Source organism: Gekko japonicus, unplaced genomic scaffold, assembly GCF_001447785.1.
Source record: "Gekko japonicus isolate JY-2015 unplaced genomic scaffold, Gekko_japonicus_V1.1 scaffold1103, whole genome shotgun sequence".
Lineage (NCBI taxonomy): Eukaryota > Metazoa > Chordata > Lepidosauria > Squamata > Gekkonidae > Gekko > Gekko japonicus.
Genome location: NW_015163121.1, coordinates 215,251 through 242,692, shown reverse-complemented (window position 1 = coordinate 242,692; position 27,442 = coordinate 215,251). Strand labels below are relative to the sequence as shown.

The following is a 27,442-nucleotide window of genomic DNA, read 5'->3' as shown; positions in this document are numbered from 1 at the left end:
TATTGCATTTAGTTATTGAATCAAAGCTTTTGTGAGGTGGTTTATAGAAATAACAGTCAATGATGCTATTATTTCTCAAAACTACTAAGATGTAAACTCTGATCCAGCACCCCTGGAGGCCTTTTAAAATGCTAAAGTCCTACTGATCTGTTTGCCAGGTTAGGATGGGTGAGTACAAGCCTCTATTTCCCCTCCAAAACAACTAATCGCAGGTTGTCAGCAGTTTTTTTAAAAAAGGATGTGTATGCATATCTTCAGCAGGTTAAGCAAGTAGGGGAACTGTATTTGCAGGACTCCATTAAACATGTTGTTCCTTATGTAGCCAGGGACAGCTTTTGTGTGCAGAACCCTGATCTGCATTGGGGTATTTATGCATTAACAAGAATGGCTAAACACAGACAGCACTGGTTAGTCTGCAGATGGGAGACTACCAAGAAAGTGAAGGGCCACACACAGAAGCAGGCATGGCCAACCACCTCTATTCGCCTCTTGCCTTGAAAGCCCTGTAGGGTCACTCCTAAGTCAGCTGCAACTTGATGGCACTGCACATACACTCAAGGATGGCCAACTTTTCAGAGGGCCATTCTCTGCAGCAGTCGGGGGCCCACTAGTCTATCAGCTGATCGGTCAACAGTTTTATCCTTCTCCTCCTCCAAGGAGCTCAGAATGTTGTAAATAGTTCTTCCTTTCTTCGTTAGGGCAACAAGGACAAAGTCACCCAGTGAGCTTCATGGCAAAAAAGGGGGATCTGAGCCACTACCACCACCATCTTAGTCTGGCCCTCTCTACACACTAGCAATCAGCCAGGATATTATGCACAAAAGCTACGGAAATGAAATATTCTTCTATACCAATTAAATCATTTAAAAAAAACTTTCCTGAAGGCAGCACCCAAAATATTTAGCCATGTCTTGATAAAAAATGTGGTTAGGGAGTGTCAGAGACCAATAAAATTGCTTCATGAGACATTAGTTGGCTATCTGTATAGTCACTCTATGTGTATTTATGAAATTAAGGCTGCACAGTGCATTTAATGAGACTTGTGGGCTAAGTAAACGTTGACTGGTTGGCAGCAGTCTACACATGATGCTATTTAACAATTGTGAATGTTTGGTTTATTTTGCATCTATGAAAATTCTGAGGTTTTATTAGAAACCGTTTTAGCTCAGAAACTGAAAATATATTATAGTCCTTTGGCAGTGTGAAGAAGTTGCTAGACTTTTAATCAAGCAGGTGTGAAGACAAATTGAGAAGATAGCAGTATTTTTTATCTCAAAAGCAGGGCTATTTTTGGGCAAGAACGCACAAGAACGGAGTTCCAGCTGGCTTCCAAGTTGGCCACACCCAGCAGGAACTTATTAGCATAATAGGCCACACCCAACAGCAGAAACTCATTAGGATTGGCTACAGCAGGGGTGTGTGGCCTAACATGCAAAGGAGTTCCTGCTACAAAAAAGCCCTGGGTTTTGGCAACAAACATGGTAAACAGAATAACAAGCAAAAGGTGGGTGTGGCTGGATGAGCACACTTCTGGTAACATGGGGGTGTGGCCTAATGTGGTAATGAGCTGTGCTGTCAGGGGTGTGGCCCAATATGCTAATGAGTTTCCTGCTGTTGGGTGTGGCCTATTATGCTAATGAGTTCCTGCTGGGCTTTTTCTACAAAGAGAGCCCTGCAAGTATATATTTTAATATGGATATTGCTATATGTGTGTTTTAGCAGACTTGTGTGCATGTATCCTTATCTTGTATGTTAACAGGTGCTGTGCATACAATTCTTCCAGCTATTGGGGCAGCACATACCAGCCTGGTTTTAAAACAAAACAAAACAAAAAGAACAAGGCCAAAATGGGATGATACTCATCAGCTGTTCAGAAGTGAGAGTGGGGCCAGATTAATCCCCCCTGATCCTTCTTTCCTCCTAAACCAAAACAAGTCTGTAAGGACTCTTTTTTTAAGGCAACCATATTGTATTATTATATGCATACTGCTCTTTGGTTTGTAATTATACTTTTAGTTTGCCTATTCTTATATGCAAAACTAGTACCAAGATATTTTAAGAAACTTTTCTGTACTCACTGCAATTTGTTATGGTTTACCTCATCAGATTAATTCTTCAGCATTTCCAAATCAGTGAAACAGCACATACTGAAGGTCCCAGGTTCACCCCCTGGCATCTCCAGTGAAAAGATCTCAGGAAAGCTGCTGTAAGTCAAAACAGCCAATATACCACTAGGTGGACCTGTGTTCTGACTCAGTACACGACTGCTTTGTATGTTGATAGTCATTTTTCATCACATTTCGGCAAATTACCACTATTACCAGGTAATCCTACATAAAATTCAAAAAAGAAGGCTCAACAAATCAAATCCGTCAACTAGGAAATGACAATGGTATTAAATTTAAATGCTTTTGGATGTGATTTGTGGCTCAGCTATATGCTGCATCTTCATGTGTTTTCAAGAGACACACCTACCCATATCCAGTTCGGCACTTTTGTGTGGTTTGCTCTAGAATACATCAAGTGAATGAATCTGCTACCATGATTCATCATGCCTTTTATGTGAACTATAAAACCAGAGAGCAGGGAACAGATCAGGTGCTGGGACTGGAGGCACTGAAGTAGTGCCTCTACTCGACACAAAAATTATGCGTGGAAATGCCTTAGTTGTGTATTCAGCTTGTCATTAAACTCGACATTTGTATTGGGACTCTTCTTTGAAGGAAAAGGAAAAATGATAAGTGAGAAGCCAAGTCCTCTCATAAGTATCCTGTGTTTATTTCTAACACGAACAGAATACACGCTGAGCTGAATCAGAACACTGTTTCTGATTTCTGTTCAAAAGTACATTTTGGGGAAAAAATATTTGAAAAAAGGAATGGTATTTCATTCCTTTTCTGAAACCATATATCTTCAGAAGGCGATGCTGAAAAATGTTTAATACAAAGGAATTGTTTCCCCCAAAACTTACAGATTCTTAAAAAGAAAGTAAGATGTGGTGTTGGCCCATCCACCAAAAGTGCACAACTTACAAGTCCTGCAGTACACTCATCTTATGCATGGAAGAGCATTTTAATGATTTCCTTACACTAACAACAACTCACATGCTCTGTCTTACATACAACACTGGCAATCAATGGCCACTTGTTTCTCTTTACCCTAAATGTTTCTCACACTATAATGATGCATCCCGGAGCTGAGAGGGAAGGTCAAAAGGCCATGAAAAGTGGGACTGCTAGCTTGAGTTTTTCTTCTAGAATCACATGCTGCCCATTTTTCTCATGGAACGGCTATGGTGTGGAAACACTCCCTACACTGTGATGAGAGAGGGTTGTGGGTAGACATTGCTGGTATGTCAGACACTGGGGCAAAATGACAGGGGACAGCCATAATTTACAGACTCTGCTTGCAAGCTTCCAAAGGCATTGGGCTAGCTGCTAAAATATTGGACCTGATAGACTTTGGTCTGATTCAGCAAAGCAATTATTCTGTTTGCAGTTAAATTAGTGGGTATTTTTCATCATTGCTGGGACCTCTGAAAAGAAGGTGGTCACCAGCCAACACTGTGATTTTCATCAGAGGGGCATAGTTCCTAATTCAGGCATGCTTTGGGGCTAGGCAAAAGGCAAACCAGAAATAAGTGCTGAGCCTACATGAAGAAACAGCAATAAGAGCTTTACTGTCTTCCCCTGAACATTAGAGAAACGTCTTCTAAATATAACTATTTGATTGACAAAAGCAAAGAAAAACATGCAGACACCCATTCTCCCAGTCCATTGCATTCCAAGGAAGATCGTTGCTGTCTTGCCAGAAAATCTACATTTATGTTCTTTAGTAACAAGAGTGGTGGGCCTCTCCTCCACCACTACTGTAAAATGTTACAGGGTCAGTCTGGGAGCTTTAATATTCTCTTTGAGTGGCCTTACTCTGGGGTAACAATAAAAGACAGTTAACATTTATTTATATGCTGCATCAGTTAGGAAATATCTCTACAAACACAAGTTACTTAGAAACAGCAAGTCAGAAATAGGATAAAACACCAAGAGAAAAAACAGGCTGTAAATACATTTCCAAAAATGTGTTTGATCTTCTGTCTTTTTCTTTTTCTTGACTAGCACCATCTGTACACAAGAAAGTATGAACATAAATGTTTGGATAATAAAGATTTGCAAGGCACTTAAGACAGTCTTTCTGTGTATTTTTACTTTAATGGTGCTTTGAGCAGCGGTCCTACATCTGCTCTTCTTTCCTCTCCGTTATTGTTGGGGGGAAAAGTCACTTCTGCCAGCAGGTCCTATTTACAAACATGTCCTTAAAGATTTCTCAAAGTGCTCTTTCAGGCTAGGAGAATCCACATCCTTATTTCTCAGTGTCTTTGCTTCTTTCAGCTTCACCTATTCGGTATAAGCACCACTCTTCGGCATAACTGAGGGTGGGGGGAGAACCTCTTCTCTCACACACGCAGTCAAAACATGACACCAACCTTCATCCTCATTCTGTGTCTTTGGGGTGCTTTTCAGAAGGGAGATAGGGGAATGGCAGTAGTTTGAAACATTCTTGAGGTTCATTTTCTCATCGTCGCCTGGAAGTGATGTCGAAGCAGGTGATCATCATGAGGTGGGCCTTGCAGTAGTTGACACGATTCTCTAGTCGCTCTGTCACACACTCAAGCGCCTCTAAGTACTCCAGGGAATCCAAGTCAAATACCTGTTCTAGGTCAACTGTGAGAAAGGAAACAAAAGCTGAGAAGGAGACAGACAGACCCAGTGCATGACATATTTTGTGTGTGTGTGTGTGTGTGTGTATAAGGAAAATGGGGGCTAGCAAAGAGATCACACAGCACCATAAGAGACAGTTTTCATGTTAGCAGTTTTCACATTCCTATTTAAGCAAGCTTTTGTGCAAATGGCGTGACATCTTTAGTTTAAGTTTTACTTTCTCACGTAACATTGAGCACATAGTATAAAACACCCCAGGAATGAGCAGAAAGCACCATAATAAAGGACAGGACTCTATGAACTCCAGCATGTTGTCTCATCACTTGATTACTTCACTGTCAACAATTTGTAGGTGAACACTAGAGCTCACTTCATAAAGTATGCGAAGAAGTGTGTCTGCACATGAAAGCCTATGCTCAGAATAAAACTTTGTTGGTCTTAAAGGCGCCACTGGACTCAAACTTTGTCCTGCTGCTTCAGACCAACACGGCTACCCCCACCTGAAACCAGGTACATGTAGCATTAACTTCATCTGGCAGACACAAGAACATACCGTAGAAGAAAGAATTGTAAACAATGTGGGGGGGGGATCACAAAACTGAAGAGACAGCAGAAGTTCTGTGACATTTCTATATGGGCCTGAAAGGTATATAATAGTGGCCCATTCAAAACAGCAGTGGTCACTATGGTAGTACTGGCATTCTAGATACACTGTGTTCACTTTAAAACTGTAGTTAGAAAGAAATTCAGAACTTGATTTAAGTCCAAATTCAACATAATAAAATTTGATGATAATTCCAGTTTGCAATTTCACATTGGAAGTCCTTTTGTTAAGGTACGACGTGTTTGATCTCAGCAGCAGAGTATCATGGGAATCCAAAATGTTCTTCCACTAATTTCTGAATGTTGACAGTTTGATACTGGATTTGTATTATTTATTCTCTTGCATGGAAACTGACTGGTTTTTCCTCTGTAAACAGCAGAAGGGCTTTAATAGTAGGGGATAGTTTTTATGACAGTAGAGGATGAGCAAATGAATGAACTTCTGGTGGCACAGCTGGTATTAGCTCTTGCAGTAGTAGGTGCGGGGATGGAGTTGGCATTTGGCTATGTTGCAGAGGCAAGTCTCTGAGTATGGATCTGTAAATTAATTTCAAGTGAGCCTTTTTAAGTTGGGGGACTGTCTATAAATGAATACGGGGCTATTACACAAAGCCTGTATAATTGTTCAAGACAGATCATTAATGATATCTTGTAGTGTCTTTACCTGGAAGTTGTAGGTAATAGTATGTGAGTTTTATGTTGCTTTCCTAACAGTTTGGTGTAGTGGTTAGGAGTGTGGACTCTAATCTGGGAGAACCGGGTTTGATTCTCTGCTCCTCCACATGCAGCTGCTGGTGTGACCTTGAGTCAGTTACAAGTTGTTTCAGAGCTGTTATCTCACGAGCAGTTCTCGAAAGAGCTCTCTCAGCCCCACCTACCTCACAGGGTGTCTGTTGTGGGTTGGGAAGGGAAAGGAGATTGTAAGGTGCTCTGAGACTCCTTTGGGAAGTGAAGGGCATGGTATAAATCCAATCTCTTCTCTTCTTCTTCTCTTCTTCATTTCTGTGCACGTGTAATTTAACAGGGAATGCCACTCTGTCCTTGTTTACAGACTAAAGCAGCTACTGTTCAGCAAATTACTGGGGAGTTCTTTTTCCCTGGTAGTGGTGTTCCATCAATGGAGGATAACCAGAAAGACAGTATGAACACAATGGTTGGTCTTATAATGCACACTTGGAGTATGTGTAGAAACATCACATTCCCACTGCTAACTTTTGCATTTCAGGGTCTTTTGGCCTCACTATTTTGAAAGATCTTCATTTCTGTGTATTTCTGCCAACTTTGGAAAATACTTTATACACCTGAGACCAAGAAATTCATGTTACAATAAATCTAGGAGTCTTTTGGGTGCCCCAAATTTTCTGTAATACACTAAAATGATAACCCACTAAGGAAAAAAAGTCCAAGTGTAGCCAAGTGTACTCATTTCCCCCCTTTTTGTAGGAGAATCCGAACAAGTTTTAGGAACTATTTCATACATAATTATTTTCCTATACTGAAATCACTTTGCCTATTACAATTTTCCAGCCGCAAAAGAGACATGGTCTTCATATATACAAACAGTGTAACTGCTGTTTCCAATTCAGAAAGTTGCCATATTTGAGCTGGCATTAATTTGAAGACTATTACTAAATAGGGGAGCAACTTAATAACTGGCTTATTGCTATGCTCTTCAAATAATTTAAGACAACATTTTCTGGTTAAGGTCCATGGATTTTTGTTTATTCTTTACTATATTTAGTCATCCTAGAGATAACTGCTCAGTAATATAGTGGACAACATGTCCAGAATAATTACTATATGGCAGTCAATGAACATGTCTCTGTATCATTATTATTCACATAGATTTGCCCGTTTTCAGCATGCCAGCAATTCATTTTTGCTGTTCACACGGTGAGCAGCTCTATATGGTCAGTTGCATCACCACCATCTTGGGAAGAAAAGAGCCAGGACAGTGTCAGTGTCTAGGACTGGTGCTCAGCCCAGCTCAGCCCAGCCTTGTCCCCAGCACTCCAACAAGCCCAGCACCGGCAACAAGGAGCTTAGCACCAAGCATGAAGACCCACCCACCCCTTTTCTGCTACCTCCAGTGGCCCCTGATGCTGCCAGGCCTTGAGGAGTGCACCAACCACCATAGGAGGGAGTGGAGCCCAGCACAGCTTGCCAGGGCTGCAGCAGAACTCCAGGTGCAGGCAGATGACATCATCGCCCAGTGCCGCAGTGGCAGCTGCACTGCCTGGGAAAGATGGGCCTCCACAGAGGCAGCCAGGTCTACTACCAGGGACAGCAGCAGCCATGCTGGGCTGAAGAAGAGCTGGCACATAGGGGGATTGGTGGGAAATGGCATGACAGGTGGCTGCCCTTGAGTGGGACAGAAAGAGGGAGGGAGGGAGAAGACAGGCCTGGGGCACCCCAGGCAGCCAAAGGAGTGGTGCACCAACCTCTGCCCCAGATAATGGCCCTGAGGGCCAGGGCAAGGCCAGGGGGGTTGGGCTGAGGCTAGTCAGTGGGGGTTGGGAGGGAGGCAGCCTGGGCCTAGGCAAAGGAGAAACAGTCAGTGGCAAAACAATTTTCCACTGTAGGCTTTAACCATTTGCAGCAGTGGTTTCCTCCACTGTGGAATAATGGTTGTGTCTGTGTCGTTTAAATATTATTTTCCTAGAAATATCTTCAGAGCTTGAATGTGGGATTCTTTAAACCTGTTATGACAACTATGGGAACCTTATCCTTTTCTTTCTGGGTAAAGAACCAAAATTAAACTCTCATGTGAGCCATTTGAACTGAGGGTCAAATTTACCTTGAAGCATTATTTCATAGCAAAAGAACAGATTTATAATATAATTCATATGTCTAGGCAATCTGAGGGCAAAAGGGGGGAAATCTCATTTTCAGGAGCTTTGGAGTGAGACGCACACGCGCTAATCTAGTGATGGCAATATCCCCCACTACAGTGCTAGACAATTCTCAGATTCAGCTCTTGAGCAAATAGGTCCACTTGTTTTTACTGTCAGAGTTTAATAGGAATTATGTGTGAACAGTACTCGAAACATAATCCATCTAAATCTGCCTCTAGGTCAAATGTCAATTCAATCTTTGCTTACATGCACAGTGGCTCATAGCTTAGCTATGGCACAGATAAACTTCTGTGTGTCAAACAAATAAAACAGTATAGGCAGTAAAACCTTACATTCACTGAGCCATTTATTAGGATCCAGCATCAGGTACTGTTTGGTCACTTCCAGCTCCCTCATTAACCACTCATACTTGGCCTTGACCTCTGCAATTCTCTGCTGCCGGTGTTCTAATATTTTCAGCTTAGCGTTGAAGCAAATCACCTCCTGCCAAACAAGAGATATGAAAGGAAGTCATCAAGGAGAGAAAAAGAATGTCTGAGGCCAGATTAGATTTCTCTCAAACACATTATCTTCCAAGTGGTAATAACAATTACAGAAACTCAATAAATGGGGAAATAATTAAGCATGTAAACCTTCAACACTGAAAAGATTGCTGGGTAATTGTGTTCTTTTACTTGATACAGATAGCTATCAGACACCTTGTCAAGCTCATGTTGTCAAAGGGAAACTTTTTCACCATACATTTCTTGAGATGTTCTGATTGTTAAATTACACCACATTATCCCAAAACAGAAATATTCAGCTTCAAGGCTACAATTCTAACCAATTCCCATCCCCACATACCCCACCCATATTATACTAATGTGGTTGCCAAGGAACATTTGCACAACAGAATCAATGGCCACATGCAAATCACCAATTCAAATGCACTTCCTGGTCAATCTATCATTCCCCTTCCACCCAGCTGGAATCCAAAACTATAAATGAACCAAACTGAGGACCTTGTGGGTGGACCCTATTACTAGGGTTGCCAAGTCCATTTTAGCCCCCAGTGGGGGACTTGGGGGGGGGCGTTCCTAGAGGGGGCGGAGCATCCCAGATGTGATGATGTCACGTTGGGGACGTCCGCCTCGCCCCGGCCACCCGATGGGCGCGCAGGGAAACACCAGCTCCCTGCACTTAAAGGGGCCACTTTAAGTGCAGGGAGCTGGAAGTCTTCACACGCTGGATCTTCGCTTGGAGATCGGGCATGCAGGAAATGCCAGCTCCCTGCACTTAAAGGGAGCCCCTTTAAGTGCAGGGAGAAGGGAGAGGGGTGGCTGTGAATGTTGGGGCTTGGGGACGGGGTTTCCCTTGTCAACCAGCTGGCCGGCGGCGGGTAGAACCCCCCAAAAAGCGGGGGACCCCCAGTTTGGCAACCCTACTTATTACACATAATGAAGGTTCCCAGGATGTATATGAGGTCCCCAGCCTATGTCCTGTTTAACAGTCATACATGCGTTGCAGTACCTGTGTGTGTATGATGCCTGATTTGGATCATGAGTGTGGCTTCAGCCTTCCACCCAGCACCATTTCCCTTACCTAAAATGGACTAGGGGAAACAATTTTATCTGTTGGAGGACCCCACGGACGGACATACACATGGACTTCCCCATACAGTACACACCCAAGACCACTGCAGGCATGTAAACTGGCATACGGGGGGGGGGGGGGCTGAAAGAACCTACAATTCATGTGTGACTGTTACACAGGGTGTGGAATCTGTACCAAACCTGCATACTCTGTGATGTGTGAAGAAGCATGTGAGAAGATATGCTTTCCCCCTCTTGGGAAGAACTCTCCCAACCCTGCATTCCCATTAACTTGCCAAATCTGGGATTGGAGTCATGTATTTGCCAATATTAAGTCTAATGTGCTCCTGAAATACTTTACTTCATTGCATTCCCATCATTTAAAAGCTATACCTTCAGAACGACAGTTCCTGCCCAGAAACTTGCAAACATTTTTTACCAAGTCCCTTTACACACTGAGGCCTCATGAGTGCAACATTTCTTGCCCTAGGAAACAGAAACCTAGCACTGCATCCTTTGGCCCATGTATGCGGGATCTGTTCAAATTTGCAGTCTGAACTGCCTGCTATATTCAGATTTTTTTGAGTCCGAGATGTCTTAGGTGTGAAGGAGTTTTAATGTGCAACCCCCCCCTTTCTCTCCCGCAAGAACTTCCTATTCACTCCCGGAGGGGGGATTCTCCATGTCCGTTCTCCTTGGAGATCTGTGCTCTTTATTATCTATCTAATATTCTTTGTCTTGCTTTTTAGCCAGAATTGCCTCTCAGGGTAAAGACTACATCAACAAATCTTTAGTATGTATTATAAATCAATCACTTACTCAGGGCACCTTCCCTTGACCACTCAAAAAGGCAGTTATCCATCTGCTACTAAAAGAAACCATCCCTACAGAAAAAATGATGTTGCCAATTTTCGCCCTGTCTCTAATCTGCAGCTCCTGGTCTTCTTGGATAACTCCAGACCCTTTTCAGTCTGGTTCCAGACCAGGCTCTGAGATGGAGACTGCTCTGCTGGCTTTAGCTGATGACCTCCGTCTAAACGTTGACAAAGGTCAGGCCTCCCTGTTGCTCCAAATGGTTTTATCTGCTGCCTTTGACACAGCGGACCACGCCATCTCAGTGAAGAGCCTAGAGGGAGAAGCAGGCTTCAGGGGTTGCCCACTGGACTTGGTCAAACCATTCCTCACAGACCAGACCCAAAGAATTGCCACTGGAGACCAGTTATCATCACTATGGGTCCTATCCTATGCGGTCGCATAGGGAGCAATCCTATCCCCCATGCCCTTCAGCCTTTATGTAAAGCCCTTAGGCCAAATCACTTGTCATTTGGGGGCTGGATATCATCAATATGCAGACAATACCATAGCTATATATATCCTTATCCAAATCTCCTGGTGATGCAGTAGAGCTTTTAAATTGCTCCTTGGCTGCTGTAGTTAGATGGCTAAGAATGAACAAACTGAAACCAAATCCTGGAAAGACAGAGGTAATGCTCGTTGGGATGGCAGAGGTCTTGAAGGACATTATACTCCCCACTGTAAGTGGGATTCAGCTGACCTTTGCCAACTCATTTAAGAGCCTCGGAGTTATACTGGACCCAATGTTATTGCTGGAGAAGCAAGTTAACGCAGTCACAAAAAGGCTTTCTTCCAACTCAGCCTAGCTCAAAAAATGTCCCTTTACCTTGATACAGCTGGTCTGGCCACCTGGATCCATGCCATGGTGACACTGAGACTAGATTTCTGTAATACACTGCACATTGTTCTTCCTTCAAAATCAATTAATAAATTATTAGAGACTGTGATCTATGCTGCTGTGTTCAGCTTGCTGAAACTAGGATCCTAACTCTGTAATTTTTGCATAACTTAATGTGTCCTATTAACATTTATGCTTTACTTCAGTTCTGTTGTTTAGACCTCTGGCTGGTTCTACAACTTAAATCCTATCTCACTGTTTACTGAATGTCCTATCCTGTTGATTGTATTGACTCTCTGTAATCTGCCTTGAGTCCCAGTGAGAAAGGCGGACTACATATAAATAAAAAAACAAGCACTGTAATGAAGTGAGTTGAAGAGCCGCTACATGTTGAGTGCAGCAACAAAGCAGAAACTGAACTGTGGGTTACGGTATGCTGTGGGTTGTACCGTCAAAAAGCCTCCCATCATTATATCTTCTTCTATCTCTCTGCAAGGGGGGAAGCCAGATCTCATTATTGCTTTGCATGACTTTTTAAAATTATTTTTAGCACAGTTAAAAAATCCTTCCCTTAGCTCTAGGAAAGGGCTGAATGGAAACCCAAATAAATCATAATACAGTAAGATAAATGTGACATCTTCACAGGTAGGGAATATGGGGATCAGTTCTCACACTGCTGTCTCCCATGCGCCGCCGCTGGAGCCGCTCCACATCATCAATCTCGTAGACTTTAATCTCAAAGGGCTCTCCCATTCCTCTCTGGGCACTTCGTAAGGGTCCATCTACCCAGCGTACTGTTGGGCTGGTAGGTTTCCTTACTGGGGATGTTGTGTCAAGGGATAAAGCTGGGATGAGTCTCCGTCTCTGAGAACCTAAACAAGCATTAATGACAAGCCTATATGATCAAGGAGCAAACTGCTCACTCCATCTATAAAGAAGAACATACAGTATGCAAGAGAATATGACATGAAAGCAAAAGCAACAATTTAGGATTTATTTATCTCTGAACATTAATACCAAAAACATTGTGATATTACAATCCTTCAAACTCTTACCTATGTGTGTTCTTATCCTTGTCCTTTGCAAAGCTCTGCACATTCAAAATGGTGAATTCATGTACTAAAACTGTAGTGATCTATAGATGGTGGAACCATCATAGGGTGACTGTTCATTTGTATGGTGTCCCAGTCACAGCCCCACAACAAGGCTGCAGCTTACTGCATCCTGGAATTTATTTGAAATATAGGTCAAGAAGAAGAGCTGGATTTATACCCCGTCTTTCACGCGAAGTCTCAGAGCAGCTTACAATCTCCTTCCCTTCCTCTTCCCACAACAGACAGCTTGTGAGGTAGGTGGGGCTGAGAGAGCTCTGAGAGAACTGCTCTTGAGAGAGCTGCAACTGACCCAAGGTCACCCACCTGGCTGCATGTGGAGGAATGGGGAATCAAACCAAGTTCTCCAGATTAGAGTCTGTCGCTCTTAGACCAAACTGGCAAGTGAGAATGTAGTGACCTATTTATGTCATTGTAATTGGCTACAGTGTATTAAAGCTCATCATTGTTAAAAGTACAAATGGAAGAATGAACCAACCTGTCTCTTGGAGGCTGTACCTTTTGCATATTTTTTAAAAATGCTAGTTTAGTGCTAGTTCTTGTATTGCTTAGAATGGACACTTTAAAAATCATGAATGAGAAGAGGAAGGGAAGAGAGGAAAGAAAAACAGAAGAGAGAAATTTGCTTCTGGGAATAAAGGAAAGAAATGGGATTATATATTCTGCCCTAGTTTGGGTTCATTTCCTACTACATTGTGCCTCCTTGGAGAGATTAGAAGAATATTTGATTTGATTTTGATTTGATTTATTTGATTTTTATCCCGCCCTCCCGGCCAATATGTGACAGACAGCCTCAAATACATCCCAAATGGACTCTCTTGGTTCCAAATGGACCCTCTTGGCACTCTATTGGCAAAGGTACAGAAAAGGGCTACTAAAATGATTAAGGGGATGGAACACCTTCCCTGTGAAGGAAGGTTAAAGAAGTTAGGGATCTTTAGCTTGGATAAACGAAAATCGAGAAGTGGCATGATAGAGATTTATAAAAGTATGCATGGGATAGAGAAGATAGAGAAAGAAGTACTTTTCTCCCTTTCTCACTATACAAGAAATCATGGGCACTCAATGAAATTAATATGCCATAGGCTTAGAACAGATAAAAGGAAGTACTTCTTCACCCAAAGAGTGATTAACACATGGAATTCACTGCCACAGGAAGTGGTGGCGGCTACAAGCATAGATGGCTTCAAGAGGGGAGGTTTCCGTTCGGTATTAGAATAAAATGTGTATCTTTTCTCAAGATCCAGTTATCTGCTGCTTTAACTGATTAGCGTCCTTCTGGGTTCTCACCTTCTGAATTACCTGTAAATATGTATTTATGTTGCTCAATATAATAAATTACAGCAGGTTTTTTGGGAGTGGAACAAGTCTTTCTTACTTGCAGAGGAGCTGGATTTGAAACTCAATGTGTTTTAAATAAGCACTGATTAATGAGCTGCTTATTTAGTCTAGACATAAAACTCCTGCTGACTCTAAGTCTCCCCCCCCCTCCGATTTATCTGATTTCACAAGGTAGATTGTGTAAGAAAAGAATCCACACAGCAGCACTTTAGGTTGAATTCATGATTCTCAGTGTTGGGGAGATACTGTTGAAATATTCAAATTTATCAATTTGAATGCAGAGTAACAAAATGTTTTGTTAGAGACAACTATGCACCAATCCTCAGCCCCACAGCATCCTGGTCACAAGGCAAAAGGCCAACCTGAACATTTGGCAAGAGTCTCATCCCTCTGCCCATCATCCAGATACTCATACTTAGCTGTAGCAAATCAGCCCTCAACTGAACTCTGACAACATAAAGGGTGATTCACTCATTTTCCATTCATAAAAAGGGAAATAATAGGCAAACTGATTCAGCTGCCTAGCCCTTAGAGACTGACAGTACGATTCTGAGGAGAGTTACACCCTTCTAAGCCCATTGACTTCAATGCACTGTAATTTTGTAAGCTGTAATGTAAGCTGATTTGGGTTCCCATTGTGGAGAAAGGCGAGGTATAAATGAAATAAATAATAAATATAGCTGAACATAGGGGGCAAATAAAAGTAAATTAGTGAGTGGACAGGAAGAAGAGAAGGAAGCAGGGAAGGGGGAGAAGAAGGGTTGGAACACTTTCCCTATAAAGGTTAAAACATTTGTGGCTCTTTAGCTTGGAGAACCACAGCTGAGGGGTGACATGATCGAGGTTTACAAGATTATGCATGGGATAGAGCAGGTTGAGAAAGAGGTACTTTTCTCCCTTTCTCACAATGCAAGAACTTGTGGGCACTCCATGAAATTGCTGAGCAGTCAGGTTAGAACAGATAAAAAGAAGTACTTCTTCACCCAAAGAGTGATTAACACACTAGAAGCTCTCCCACTGTTGCCCCCCCAGCACCAAGAACACAGTGCATCATTTGCCCCAGACTGAGAGTTCCTATCTATACCTTGTGGCTAATAGCCACTGATGGACCTCTGCTCCATATGTTTATCTAATTCCTTCTTGAAGCTGTCCATGCCTGTGTGGCACTGTGGCATGCTTGCACTGCCACAATGCCACTTGTTCTGGTGTGTACCACTTGTTCTCATGGCAAACAAGCACCTCCCAAGACAGTTCACTTTCCCTGAGATTCTCTGGGAGAGTCTGACTGCTGGGTGCTGCCTGCTTGCCTGCCTTAAGTGCTGCTGGCTGGGTTTCCCCATTGGAAACAATGGAGGTAATGGGGTGACCTGTTTGGGTGCCCATAGAATTGGACCCACTGGTCCAATTGCTTTGGGACATGGGGATTTATGTGTGGAGAGGCCTCAGAAGCTACCTTGAACATTTGGAGCCTCTCCCTCAAACCCCCTTCATCCCAGAGCCACTAACAGCACCGTGGGAAAAAAGTAATTCTTGTTCCCACCATAGAGAACAATGGAGGGGATGGGGTAACCTATTTGGGGGCCCATAGAATTTGACCCCCTGGTCCAATGTTCTTGAAACGTGGTGGGTATTTTGGGGAGAGGCGTCAGCAGCTACCCTGTGAGTTTGGAGCCTCTCCTTCAAATCCCCTCTCCTCCAGCCCCCAGAATATACCCTATGTTTTTGCCATTGACTTCAATGGCCCACAGGATATAATGTGGCTGAATTGCTGCCGAATTTCGGCGACAATTTGGCGGCAAACCGATTCAGATTAGAGAATCTGAATCGGCCCGCAGCAGCCTGAAAGGGGCCCGAATGGGCCATTTTCGGGGGTGCATTTGGTTTGGACAAACCGAATGCACATCCCTAGTCCTAAACAAAGCTGCATCTTTTTAAATCCACTGAAGGCTGTGGGCCTAGAAGGGTGTAACTCTGCTTAGTAGTGCATCGTTAGAGCACTACTGGAGCAATGACAGAAGGCAGCCACACATTGAGCATGGCCAACTGACAAGTAAGATGTAGGCCATAGCAGACAGTGTCCAACACCCATGTATCTCCAGCCATCTGTTTAACAGTGATCTCTGCCACACACAAATACTTATCATCACTGGGGCTAGATTTCACTGCACTGTTTCTATGCCAGTTGTCTGATGCTATTGTATAAGGAGATGATTCTGAGCTGGTTATTGTCATAGGCACAGGCACTGTAGCGTAGCTGTTTTTTTAATAGTGAATTAGCTCAGTCCCTTTCCCAGCCTTCCCGAAAGAGAATGGGCAGCTCCAGACAGCCAGTGGCAATGGTATTCCTGTGAGCTAATTCTGAGGCCGCCAAGTTAGCAGGTTTTATTTACAAGTGGTCTAATGATGTCCAACCCAATCATGCATGTACCACAGAGCTTTCAACATGCACAATAGCCCACTGCTGCTTCCTCTATTAAATCATTCCTATATTTGTGAGGTTGAAAGCTCAGTGTTGGCACATGGTAGTCAAGCGTGTAAAAAATGATTACTTGGATCCCTTTCAACACAGATTTGCTGCATGAAATGGCCTGGCTGTGACCTGGGAAAATCAATGCTGTTGTTTTTAATGAACAAAACAAAAATGGTTGGGGCCCATTCCCCAATCTCTGCTTGCCAGTCAACATTCAAGTGTTAAACAGCTCTATGCAAAGGTACTCCAGTCTACGTCCATTGATTTAAATGGGATCAGATGAAAATAACTCTGTACAGGGCTGCACTGAGAAGGGGCCACCAGCAGACAGAGAGAATTGTCAGTTCCTTTTAGTACTATGACCATGACCATCACCATTGCTATTGTCATCTGATGTGGAGGAAATCTGAAGTGAGCAAGTGAAAAACTGCTTAGTTCAACGGGGAGTCAGTCAAAATTCCAAACACTGAGGCCAAAATCAGAGTTTAGTCCACTTAAGTGAACTGCACTCTGTGTTGCATAAACTTCATTAGATCACCTACTCGAATACAGCAAGAAATGGTCCACTTGTTTGATTTATCATTAATAAGAATTATAGCATATCCTCTAGTATTAGGACTCATAACATTAGTAATTTAGAGATGCAATTCTGAGAACTTCAGAAGAAAAGCACCTTCCCACTTGGTGTGTGGAAAAGTTGAATATTTGAACCTTCTGGAATGGTTGTGTTTAGTCTTAATCCATCACTCAACTGCACGAGTGAAGGTTTAAAACAAAATAAATATAATTATATGTTGTGCAGTGGGTTCGTTGCAGAAAAGCTCAGTGATTCAGCATAGTGATCAGCTCAGTTTATTGGCACACGTACACACAGACCAACAAAACAAGCCCGTGATGTCCTGTATTAATTTGGTCCCTGGCCAATCCCTAGTAGGCTCTCCTCTTCCTACTGGTGGGTTTGAATGTCCACCTAGGGATCCTATTGGTGTTCCTAGGATCCTTGGTCCTTTTGTTATTCAGGACCAAGCTCTGACTAAGGTGCGGACACAACACCATAAATATCTTCAACAGTTTAATTTTTTAACCTTCTGAGTATTTCCTGATCACGCACATAATGAAGAAACTCAAAGGAGCCCAAAGGTCATTAAAGTCTACTTCTGTCCCTTTCTCCACTCCCTTCGTCACCAAAAAAATGCAGTAAACTACTCATCAGCCACATAAACAGTGGGCCACCAGTAGTGGACATATGCAATGTCACTGGAAGAACTTCAGAGTTAATCTGACATAATCCTCTCGGTTTATGGCAGTGCTGTTCCTCTTGTACTCTGCTTTTAGCCAGCTGTTATTAAGAAGATATAGATTCATCTGCTATCAAAATCTGAGTACAGTAGAGCTTATTTATTTGATTTGGACTTCTAACCTCAGGGTGGGTAGCAATACTTAACAACAGCAACAAAACAAGTGTAGCAGTACAATCATTTGGTCATGTTCAGCTCCCCCTTAGTCCAATAATTCTATCAGAAATCTTTTGGTGCCTTCAGTGACCCCAGTACTGAAAGATACCAGCATTCTCAGAAAGCTCCAAAAGTTGGCAAAATCATGTGTAAAGACTGATTCTGAAACTTTTGTTCTCAGAAACATGGGAGAAACCTAAAATGCAAAGGTAAACAAACATTGCATCTAATTTTTACCACTTATACATATTTCTCCTCCCTCTTTATGACAAGGCTTAAAATATGCTACTTTTATTTCCCTTGGTGAAGAAGCTTAATATCAAATAAGAGCCAGTAGGGATTGTGTTTTTTAAAAAATTGTACAGCTCATAAAATATTACAGCAAGAAGCTTTAATTTTCCATAGTAAGAAACATTCCTGGAATTAAGGCAAACCAGAAGATGAACCTCTCCTGGATGGCCTATCATTGTCTGGCAACATTGCCATGGGCATCAGTGGCCTTGCAACTGCTGCTTAAAATTACAAGAATTATTAGTTGTCCATTTTTTTCCTAGTCGTATTCCAAGGAGCTCAAGGTGACATTCATTGTTCTGTCTTTCTCACAACTGTGGCAGTAGGTCAGGCTGTTACCCAGATCAGTCTACATGTATCAGGGCCGTAATGTGCAAAGGAGTCTCTTTGCTAGTATGGAGCAAACACATGTATTTGGGTTACTTTAACAGGGATCTAGCCTGTGTATGCCAAGGTCCAGATTCAGATCAACACTTGGGAGAATGGGGGGGGGGCTCTGAAACAAACTGGGTATTTGTTTTATAAACAGAAAAAGAGACCAAATTAATCTACATGGCCTGGAACAAACATATCTAAAGGACTGCCTCTTCCTGTATATGCCCCGAAGAGCATTACGTTCTAAGGATCAACACCTCCTGGTGGTCCCTGGTCCGAAAGACGTCCGTCTTGCCTCGGCCAAGGCAGGGCTTTTTCCGCCCTGGCCCCTGCCTGGTGGAACATGCTCCCCATATAGATCAGGGCCCTGCGGAATTTACTTCAATTCTGCAGGGCCTGCAAGACGGAGCTGTTCTACCAGGCCTTTGCCTGAGGAAACGGACGTCCATATAGGGCCTCCCTGAGGTTGTTGTCACTCTGTTAACTACTGGCTATTGTCAGGAACCTCCCACAACCAGGGAATTTTTGTTGTTGTTATTAGCTGTGACCAGGGGTCATTTCGTAGAAAAAGAGCTAGGGGGACTCATTAGCATAACTCATTAGCATATGCCACACCCCCTGACATCACCGGAAGTGTGTCATAAGGCCACACACCCCTGACATCACCGGAAGTGTGTCATAAGGCCACACACCCCGCCCCCAACGGTCCCGGCCGCCGGCAGCGGCCTTGCAGCTCCACTGCGGAGCCCCATGAGGGGCCCGGCGGTGGACCTGCAAGGCCAGCGGGAGTGCAAGGAAGCCCCGCGAAGGCCCTCCCTGCCCCCAGGCAGGCAGGGGTGGGGAGAGGCAGGGAGGAAGCAACTTACCCCCCCCCTCTTCTCCTGCCTCCTCCTGGCTGAATGAGGCCGGAAGCGGGGCGGCCGGAAGCAGGGGGCGGGGCTTCGTCATGTGCCCCGCCCCCATGTACCTCACCCGGGGGAACTGCGATCCCCCATGATCCCCCCCGAAATGACCTCTGGCTGTGACAACCATTTTAATATTTATGAAGATGTTTTAAATTTTCATGTTATTCTATTAACAATTTTTTTTTATATAAATGATGTCGTTACCCGCCCTGAGCCCACTTCTGGGAAGGACGGGCTATAAATGTGAATAAATAAACAAACAGAAAAAGTGGCAATGAAAATTACAGAAAGGAAAAAGCAATGTGGTAAATGACATACACAAACCTTTCCATAGAAAAACTGCTGACCTACTGGAGAATAAAACTAAAAGGTGGGAAGAGACAAGACACTTGAGCCTGCTCCTAGAGGGAAGGGGGGTTGTCCTCAGCTGTGATGAAGCAGCACCAGGGGATGAGACTGCTCAGGTAGGGGAAGGAGAAGAGGAGACAGGTCTTTAAGCAGAGAAGTAAGCAGCCAACCGAGAGGCTGGGGTGAGGATGAGTCCCAAACTAGCTACAAAAGTGGTACTGAGGGGTAACTCTTTATACCCATTTACTGAGACTAAGGAGGGGATGGGGCGCTGGCATAACAAAATGAGATCTTTCAAAGATGAGCCAACCTGAACATAAATCCTTTATCTTTGTTGCAGAGGTGAGTTTTCACTTTTTGCATGGAGAGTGTCTAAAGTGTTCCCTTGAGGAGATCTGGAAGGCAGATATGGCTGGTTATCTGTCATGATTGGGGAAGGGCAAGCATCTTTCCTTCCAGTCATTGAGATACAGAGGAAATTGCTGGAATCCACCCACTGTTTATTGTTTTGGAAATCTGGATTGTTAGTTAGGATCAAAGGACCTGGGAACAGCCTCCGACATCCCTGGGGGAACTGGCCCTTGACTGAATCCCTCTTAGGGTAGGTATGTGCATGACTGATAAAGGAGCTTCCCTGCATTCCTTTCTGCATTGCATGACTTTCTGCCTTTTGAAAGCAGTTTAATTCACACTCCTTCTATCAATGTGAGGCCCATATGTACACATGTACAGTAAAAAGGAAACAAGCCGTGCCAAAAATAGGGGTCACCAGGAGGTGAGGCCATCAGGGTCATCAAGGCTGAGACCCAATAACACCATGGGAATTTCATAATAATTTGAACCTACATCTCCCCAGATGATTTCAACCTACGTCTTCCCGGATGAGGCTGTGGGCTGTGCTCCCCAGTCATGGGCTGGGCTCCACTGTGCATGACTAGGGGAGGGGCACGACAATCCCGCCAGTTCCTTCTGACCGCTGCCCTCAGTCTCCAAAGAAAGGAAAGGACCGAAAGCAGAGGAAATGAGGGCGGGTGGTGTGAATGCACAGATGACCATTCGAAGATAATCAGTTACAGGTAAGCAACCTGTTTATCTTCTTCATGGTCTCTGTGCATCACACCTCTGGAAGATTAACAACCAGTATACGTCTACGGGTTGGTTCGGGGTTGGGACTTCCCCTCCCGACCTTCAATGGGGCACAATTGGTGTCAGTGTCGGAGGTTAGGAGTTTGGGTGTGCTCCTGGACTCCTCAATAATGGAGGCCCAGGTGGCAGCCACTGCCAAGTTGGCCTTTTACCATCTTCGGCTGGCTCGACAGTTGGTTCCCTTCCTTGACCACGATGACCTGGCCACAGTAATCCACGCAACAGTCACCTCGAGGTTAGACTACTGTAACGCTCTGTACATGGGGCTGCCTTTGTCGCAAATCTGGAAGCTGCAGCTAGTGCAGAATGCTGCAGCCAGGCTGTTGATGGATCTCTCTAGGCGAGATCACATCCAGCCTGCTCTGAAAGCGCTGCACTGGCTGCCAATAGCGTACCAGATTTGTTTCAAAGTGCTGGTTCTTACCTTTAAAGCCCTATATGGCCAAGGTTTGGCATACCTGAGGGACCACCTTTCCCCATATGTTCCCCCAAGGGCACTATGGTCGGGGACTCAACACTTCCTAGTAACCCCAGGCCCTAAAGATACTAAGCTTGCTGCAACTAGAGCCAGAGGCTTTTTCGGTGGCGGACCCTACCTGGTAGAACGCGCTCCTGGAGGAGATCCAGGCCCTGCGGGACCTTGCGCAGTTCCGCAGGGCCTGCAAGATGGAGCTCTTCCACCAGGCTTTTGAGTAGAGGCCACCACCGCTACTGTACCACCGCCGCACCACCACCAACAACTGGCTTGGGTAATATCTGGGGGGGTGCTATGGGATGAAGAATGAAGGGTATTGCTGCCTGGAACGATACGACTGATTTGAGATTACCATCACCAGAATCCCATCTTGCTACTGAGGACTTTGAGACAACTTGAGCACCTTGTACTGTATAATTGATTGATTGTTTTATCAGGTTTTAGCTGTTTTAATTATTGGCATGTGTGCCTCATCTGTAAGATGACCTGCGGGGAGGGTGGCCTATAAATCTAATAAATAAATAAATACCTGGAGGAGGGAGCTGAAGGTCCTAGATCTGTGCCACCCGCACCACAGCTCATCCAACCACAGAATGTTGACCACCCCCAGAGCAGGGACTTTTGGGGGTGCGAAATATGCCTGGCAGAGGCCAACGCTGTATGGACGTATATTGTTGCTGCTATATTTATTGTTATTATTGTTGCTTGTTGTTAGTATTTTTAGAACCCCATCTTGAATTTTATAGTTAACTAATTTTTGGAGCACCGTAAAGTAAATTTTAGTGAACTGTAGTTATTGTATTTTATATTATTCTGTACTGTTTTAATGTTTTAACTTGGGCATTCGTGCCCTTTGTGAGCCACCCTGAGCCTTCGGGGAGGGCGGGATATAAATTTAAAGATAAATAAAATAAAATAAATATATAAACGTTGATGAAGATGCACATCTAGGGCATAGTGCTTCATGAATGTGTGTGGAGTGGCCCAAGTAGCTACATTGCAGATATCTCTGAGTGACGCACCTCGCAGGAAGGCTGTGGACGTCACTATTGCCCAAGGTGGAATGTGCTCAGCGTGGGCCCGGGAGCAGCTTCTTTGCCAGTGAGTAGCAGAGTTTAATCATCTCCATGATCCAACACTTCTTACCCTGAGCAGGTAAGGTGTGGGAAACGAACAGGGCTGGTGACTTTCTAAAAGGCCGCATCCTATTCAGGTAAAAAAGCAAAGCCCTCTTGACATCCAGTGAATGAAGATGGTGTTCCTCATCGGTCTCAGGGGATGGGAAGAACACCAGGAGAACAATGTCAGCCTGCAGATGAAACTCCAAAACCACTTTAGGCAGGAATGAAACATCTGGAGCCAACGCAATCCCATCATGACGAAAGCTCAGCTATGGGGAATCACAACGAAGCACTGTCAATTCACTCACTCTACAAGTGGACGTGATGGCCACTAAGAAGGCCATCTTCCAGGACAGAAGCTGCAAACTACAAGTAGCCATTGGCTCGAACGTTCTGCCCATGAGTCTAGTGAGCACCAGGGGTAGGTCCCATGCCAGAAATCTCAGATTTCAAGGGCCAGTCGACAAAGCCCCTTGGATACCGTGCGTCCCTGACGACTGATACAGCATAGGGCTGTGGTGTTGTCGGTGAGAACAGCAATCACCTGTTCGGCCACTATGTGATGGAAAGATCTGAGTGTGTACTGGATAGTTAGCAGTTCCAGGAAATTGATGTGGTGGAGGGCTACATGAGGTTCCCATCAAGCCCCTACACAAATTCCTTTGAGATGAGCTCCCCAGCCCCAGAGAGACGCATCTGTGGTCAGTGTCGGGGTTGGAGGGTGGAACGGGGCTCCCTCTAGGAGATTCTGCAGACTCTTCCACCAGGGTAGTGAAGCTAATACGGTTGACGGGAGAATGAACCTCTGAGATTGAGGTTGTCGTGGATGGAATCTCTGCACAAACCACAGTTGCAGTGGCTGCATCCGAAGCCTGGCAAAGACAACTACTGCGGTGGTGGCCACCATTAGCCCCAATAATCGCTGGATTTGCCTCGCAGAGGCATCTCCCCTCTGATGGAAGAGATCTATGAGATTGACAATGTCCCCTGCCCTTGGGGAGGAAGAAACGCTTTGCATAAGCCGGAGTCCAGGATTTCTCCTATAAACTGTATTTATGTGGAGGGGAGTAATATCGATTTTTTTGAAATTTACCTTCAATCCCAAGGTTTCTACGGTAGTCAAAGTTAGGTTGATGTGGCTGAGCATGGAGGTCTCGGAGTCTGCCACCAACAACCAGTCATCAATGCATGGGAATATTTGGATGCCCTTTAATTGAAGGTATGCCACGATGACCATCACCACTTTCGTAAAGACTCGGGGTGCCGTGGACAAACCAAAAGGAAGGGCTTTATACTGGAAATGCCTGTTTCCTACTGCGAACTGCAGAAACATCCTGTGGATTGGATGAATGGACACGTGGAAATATGCTTCTTGGAGATCCAGAGTCACCATCTATACTCCCCAGTTTAGTAGTGGGAGGATGTAGTATTAAAAAAAAAAGTAGTGGGAGGATGTTCTGCAAAGTTGTCATTCTGGATTTCTTGTAGGTGATGAAGCGGTTTAAGTTTCTGAGGTACATAATGGGACGGAGGCCTCCGGCCTTCTTTGGAACTGTGAAATAATGTGAATAAAAATCTGTTTGATGCTGGGATACAGGAACCGGTTCTATGGCATCTTTCTGGAGGAGGTTCTGGATCTCTATTAAGAGCGTGTCCGAGGATGGGGTGACTACGAAGGTGGCAGCTGTAGGGATCTGGTAAAACTCTATAAGATATCCCTCCTTGATGATCGAAAGGACCCATTGGTCTGACGTTATCTGCTGCCAAGCAGGCAAGTAGGGAAACAGGCGAATAGGGGGCACTGGATGGGAGCTGAAGTCAAGGACTCTGCTTAGGAACCTTTGGAGCCTTTGCTCTAGATGTGAGGCTGATGAAAACTTAGATTTTCCCCTGTAAGGGCGTGAGGAGCTGCTTGGGGATATTTGCTATTGTAGTTTGGGTGAGGATTTTGATGAGGGTCTGCGAGACCACTGCTTATTCCAAGGTTTCCCTTTGCTGTGCTTAGAGATCGATGTGACCCCTAAGTTGCAAGACATTTTAATGCTCTTATCGAGCTCTTGCAACACCATATCAGTAGTAGAACTAAAGAGCCCATCACACTCAAAGGGAAGGTCCTTGACAATAGCCTTGATATCCTGTTGTAGCGCCGTGGATCACAGCCAAGCATGGTGCCGAAGGGCGATAGACGAGTGCTTGGAGGCACTGAGCTGATGCTTCACCAGGAGCATGTTCTCCTTCTGGATTCACCTAGCTTGACAGTTGAGGTTGTCTGGGAAAGCAGCAATAAATTCAGACATCTGTTCCCATAGGGCATATTGAGATCGTCCCATACAGGCAGTATAATTGGAGGTTTTGATGCCCAATGCTCCTGTGGAGTAGAATTTCCTACCAAAGGAGTCTAACTGCCTGCCCTCCTTGTCAGAGGGTGTGGAATGGCTGCACTTGCTTTTAACTGAGGAGGTAACAACCACACAGTTCGGCTTAGGGTGGATGAACAGGAATTCAGCACCCGTCTCTTGTACCTTATACATATGATCCATCCGCTCACTGGAAATAGGGATGGAAGAAGGATGCGACCAGGGAGCCTTGGCCATTTGCAAGAGGACCATTCACTTAACGAGGTCGCCAAAAGACTTAATATCTTTGGAAGGGGATATCGAGAGATCATCCCCTATTTGTTGCAGTGGAGTGGGTTCCACTGGAGGAAGTGGGTTCTCGTCACCAGACTGTGATGAATTGGAAGAGTCAGAGTGATCAGAGGGTTCAGAAAACGACATTTGGAGAATCAGTGTCGATAGCATTGGTTCTGATGGTTCTTTAAGCTTTGTCGGTATTGACAGCGAAGGGTTATGACGCTTGGCTATCGGTTGCGATGGTTATGGTTTAATGTACTCCAGCGTCAGGGGAGGGTCCTGATACTGAGAGAGTCGGGATAAAGAGGACTGGCAATCCCATTTTGTCGGTGGACGTGGGGGAAGCCATGGCATGCCTCCAGGAAATGGATAGGCCCCATACAGATACTGCCACGGGCGGTTGGTCCCAAGTGGGAGGAGGGGGGTGAAAAGATCCCGCAGGGTGATCCTGATCATTGGGTCCATGCAAAGAAGGGTATACAGAGGTGCCCGCTTCGTGTTCCGAGTGTAGGCTTTTGACACTGGGGGAGCGGGGGACCTGGGTTAAGTCCATGTCCTGCTCAGAGTCCATGAGCTGGATGGGGCATAGTGAAGGTGAATGAGGTGCACCTTGTGGCTGCCCACGGACAGATAAATCAAGCGAAGCAGCTCCTGAGGACATTGCACCCACAGCCTGGCAAGGGGTCAATGGGGTCTTGGTGGGGGAGCCCTTTTTGTGTTTCTTAAGCTTGATAGGCCAATTGTCCTTGCCCTCCCTATGTTTCTTGGAGGAAGTATGGGTGTCGGACTGGGATGCCGGAATCGGGCGTTTTAGCACTGATCTGTTGGTGTCGACATTGTTTAGTGTCAGGGACAGTGTGGCCGTCGATCCCGATGCAGGAGTCGATATCAAAGTGCGCCCCGACGTATCTTGTGACGACGCCATTGGTGAAAGAGCTAGCTCCAACAATGCCACACGGAGTCTGGCAGCCCAATTCTTTCTGGTCTGTTTGGAAAATTTTGCGCAGTGGACACAGAAGTCTACTCGGTGCGATTCCCCCAGGCACAGTAGGCAAAGGGGGTGTCCATCAGGGGGGGATTTTACTACTGCACTTCCAGCACCGTTTGAAGAAGCCCCATCGTTTGGCCATAAGCCGGAAGGGGGGGCAGAGAAGATCTGCCAAAGCAGAGATTTTACGTCCAAACTAACTACAAATACCTACTTTCCTAACTAACAAACAAACCGAGAAAAAAGGGGAGAAGAGACCTGAAGGCCCAAAAGGTTTACCGACCAAGGCAGAGAAGATCCTACCAGCACGGTGGTCAGAAGAGAACTGGCAGGATCGTTGTACCCCTCCCCTAGTCATGCACAGTGGAGCCTGGCACGTGACTGGGAAGCAGGCATGAAAATCCCTTTTTGCTTTCCATGATACTGATCGGGGTCGGTGCAGGCGCACTATATCCCAGAGGCGTGATGCACAGAGACCACGAAGAAGATCCATACTACATAAGAACCTGGAATGTAAGATCTATGAATCAAGGTAAGCTTGACGTGGTAAAAAATGAAATGGCAAGACTGAACATCAATATCTTGGGAATCAGTGATCTAAAGTGGACAGGAATGGGCAAATTTAACTCAGAAGACCATTATATCTACTACTGGGCCAAGAATCCTGTAGAAAAAATGGTGTGGTCTTTATAGTCAACAAGAGAGTGAGAAAGGCAGTAATGGGATACAACCTCAAAAATGACAGCATGATCTCAGTCCAAATCCAAGGCAAACCATTCAACATCACAGTAATCCAAGTTTATGCCCCAACCACTGACGCAGAAGAGGTTGAAGTGGACCGGTTATATGAAAACCTACAACACCTCCTAGAACTAACGCCAAAAAAAGATGTCCTCCTCATCATAGGGGACTGGAATGCTAAAGTAGGAAGTCAAAAGGTAAACTGGAATAACGGACAAGTTTGGCCTTGGAGAACAAAATGAAGCCGGACAAAGGCTAACAGAGTTTTGTCAAGAGAACACGTTGGTCATAACGAACACCCTCTTCCAACAACCTAAGAGGCAACTCTACACATGGACATCACCAGATGGGCAACACCAAAATCAGATTGACTATATAATTTGGAGTCAAAGATGGAGAAGCTCTATCCAGTCAGTAAAAAGAAGACCTGGAGCTGACTGTGGCTCAGATCATGAGCTACTCACTGCAAAATTTAGACTTAAACTGAAGAAAATTGGGAAAACCACTAGGCCATTCAGGTTTGACCTAGATCACATCCCTTATGAATGTACAGTGGAGGTGAAGAATAGATTCAAGGGTCTAGATTTGATAGAGTGCCTGAA

The 27,442-nt window shown here is 44.7% G+C and overlaps 1 protein-coding gene across 1 annotated transcript in view; it reads right to left on the bottom strand.

The window, feature by feature from the left end:
• Positions 1–4,388: 4,388 nt before the first annotated feature.
• KIF26B (kinesin family member 26B) overlaps positions 4,389–27,442 on the bottom strand; it is a 192,906-nt gene continuing 169,852 nt past the window's right edge. The window contains exons 9-11 of the mRNA XM_015406871.1: positions 12,113–12,312; positions 8,509–8,659; positions 4,389–4,721 (exon numbers count right to left, since the gene is read on the bottom strand). Of these exons, the coding sequence (XP_015262357.1) occupies positions 4,573–4,721; positions 8,509–8,659; positions 12,113–12,312 (500 nt within the window). The 3' untranslated portion in view covers positions 4,389–4,572. The remainder of the gene's footprint in view (positions 4,722–8,508; positions 8,660–12,112; positions 12,313–27,442) is intronic.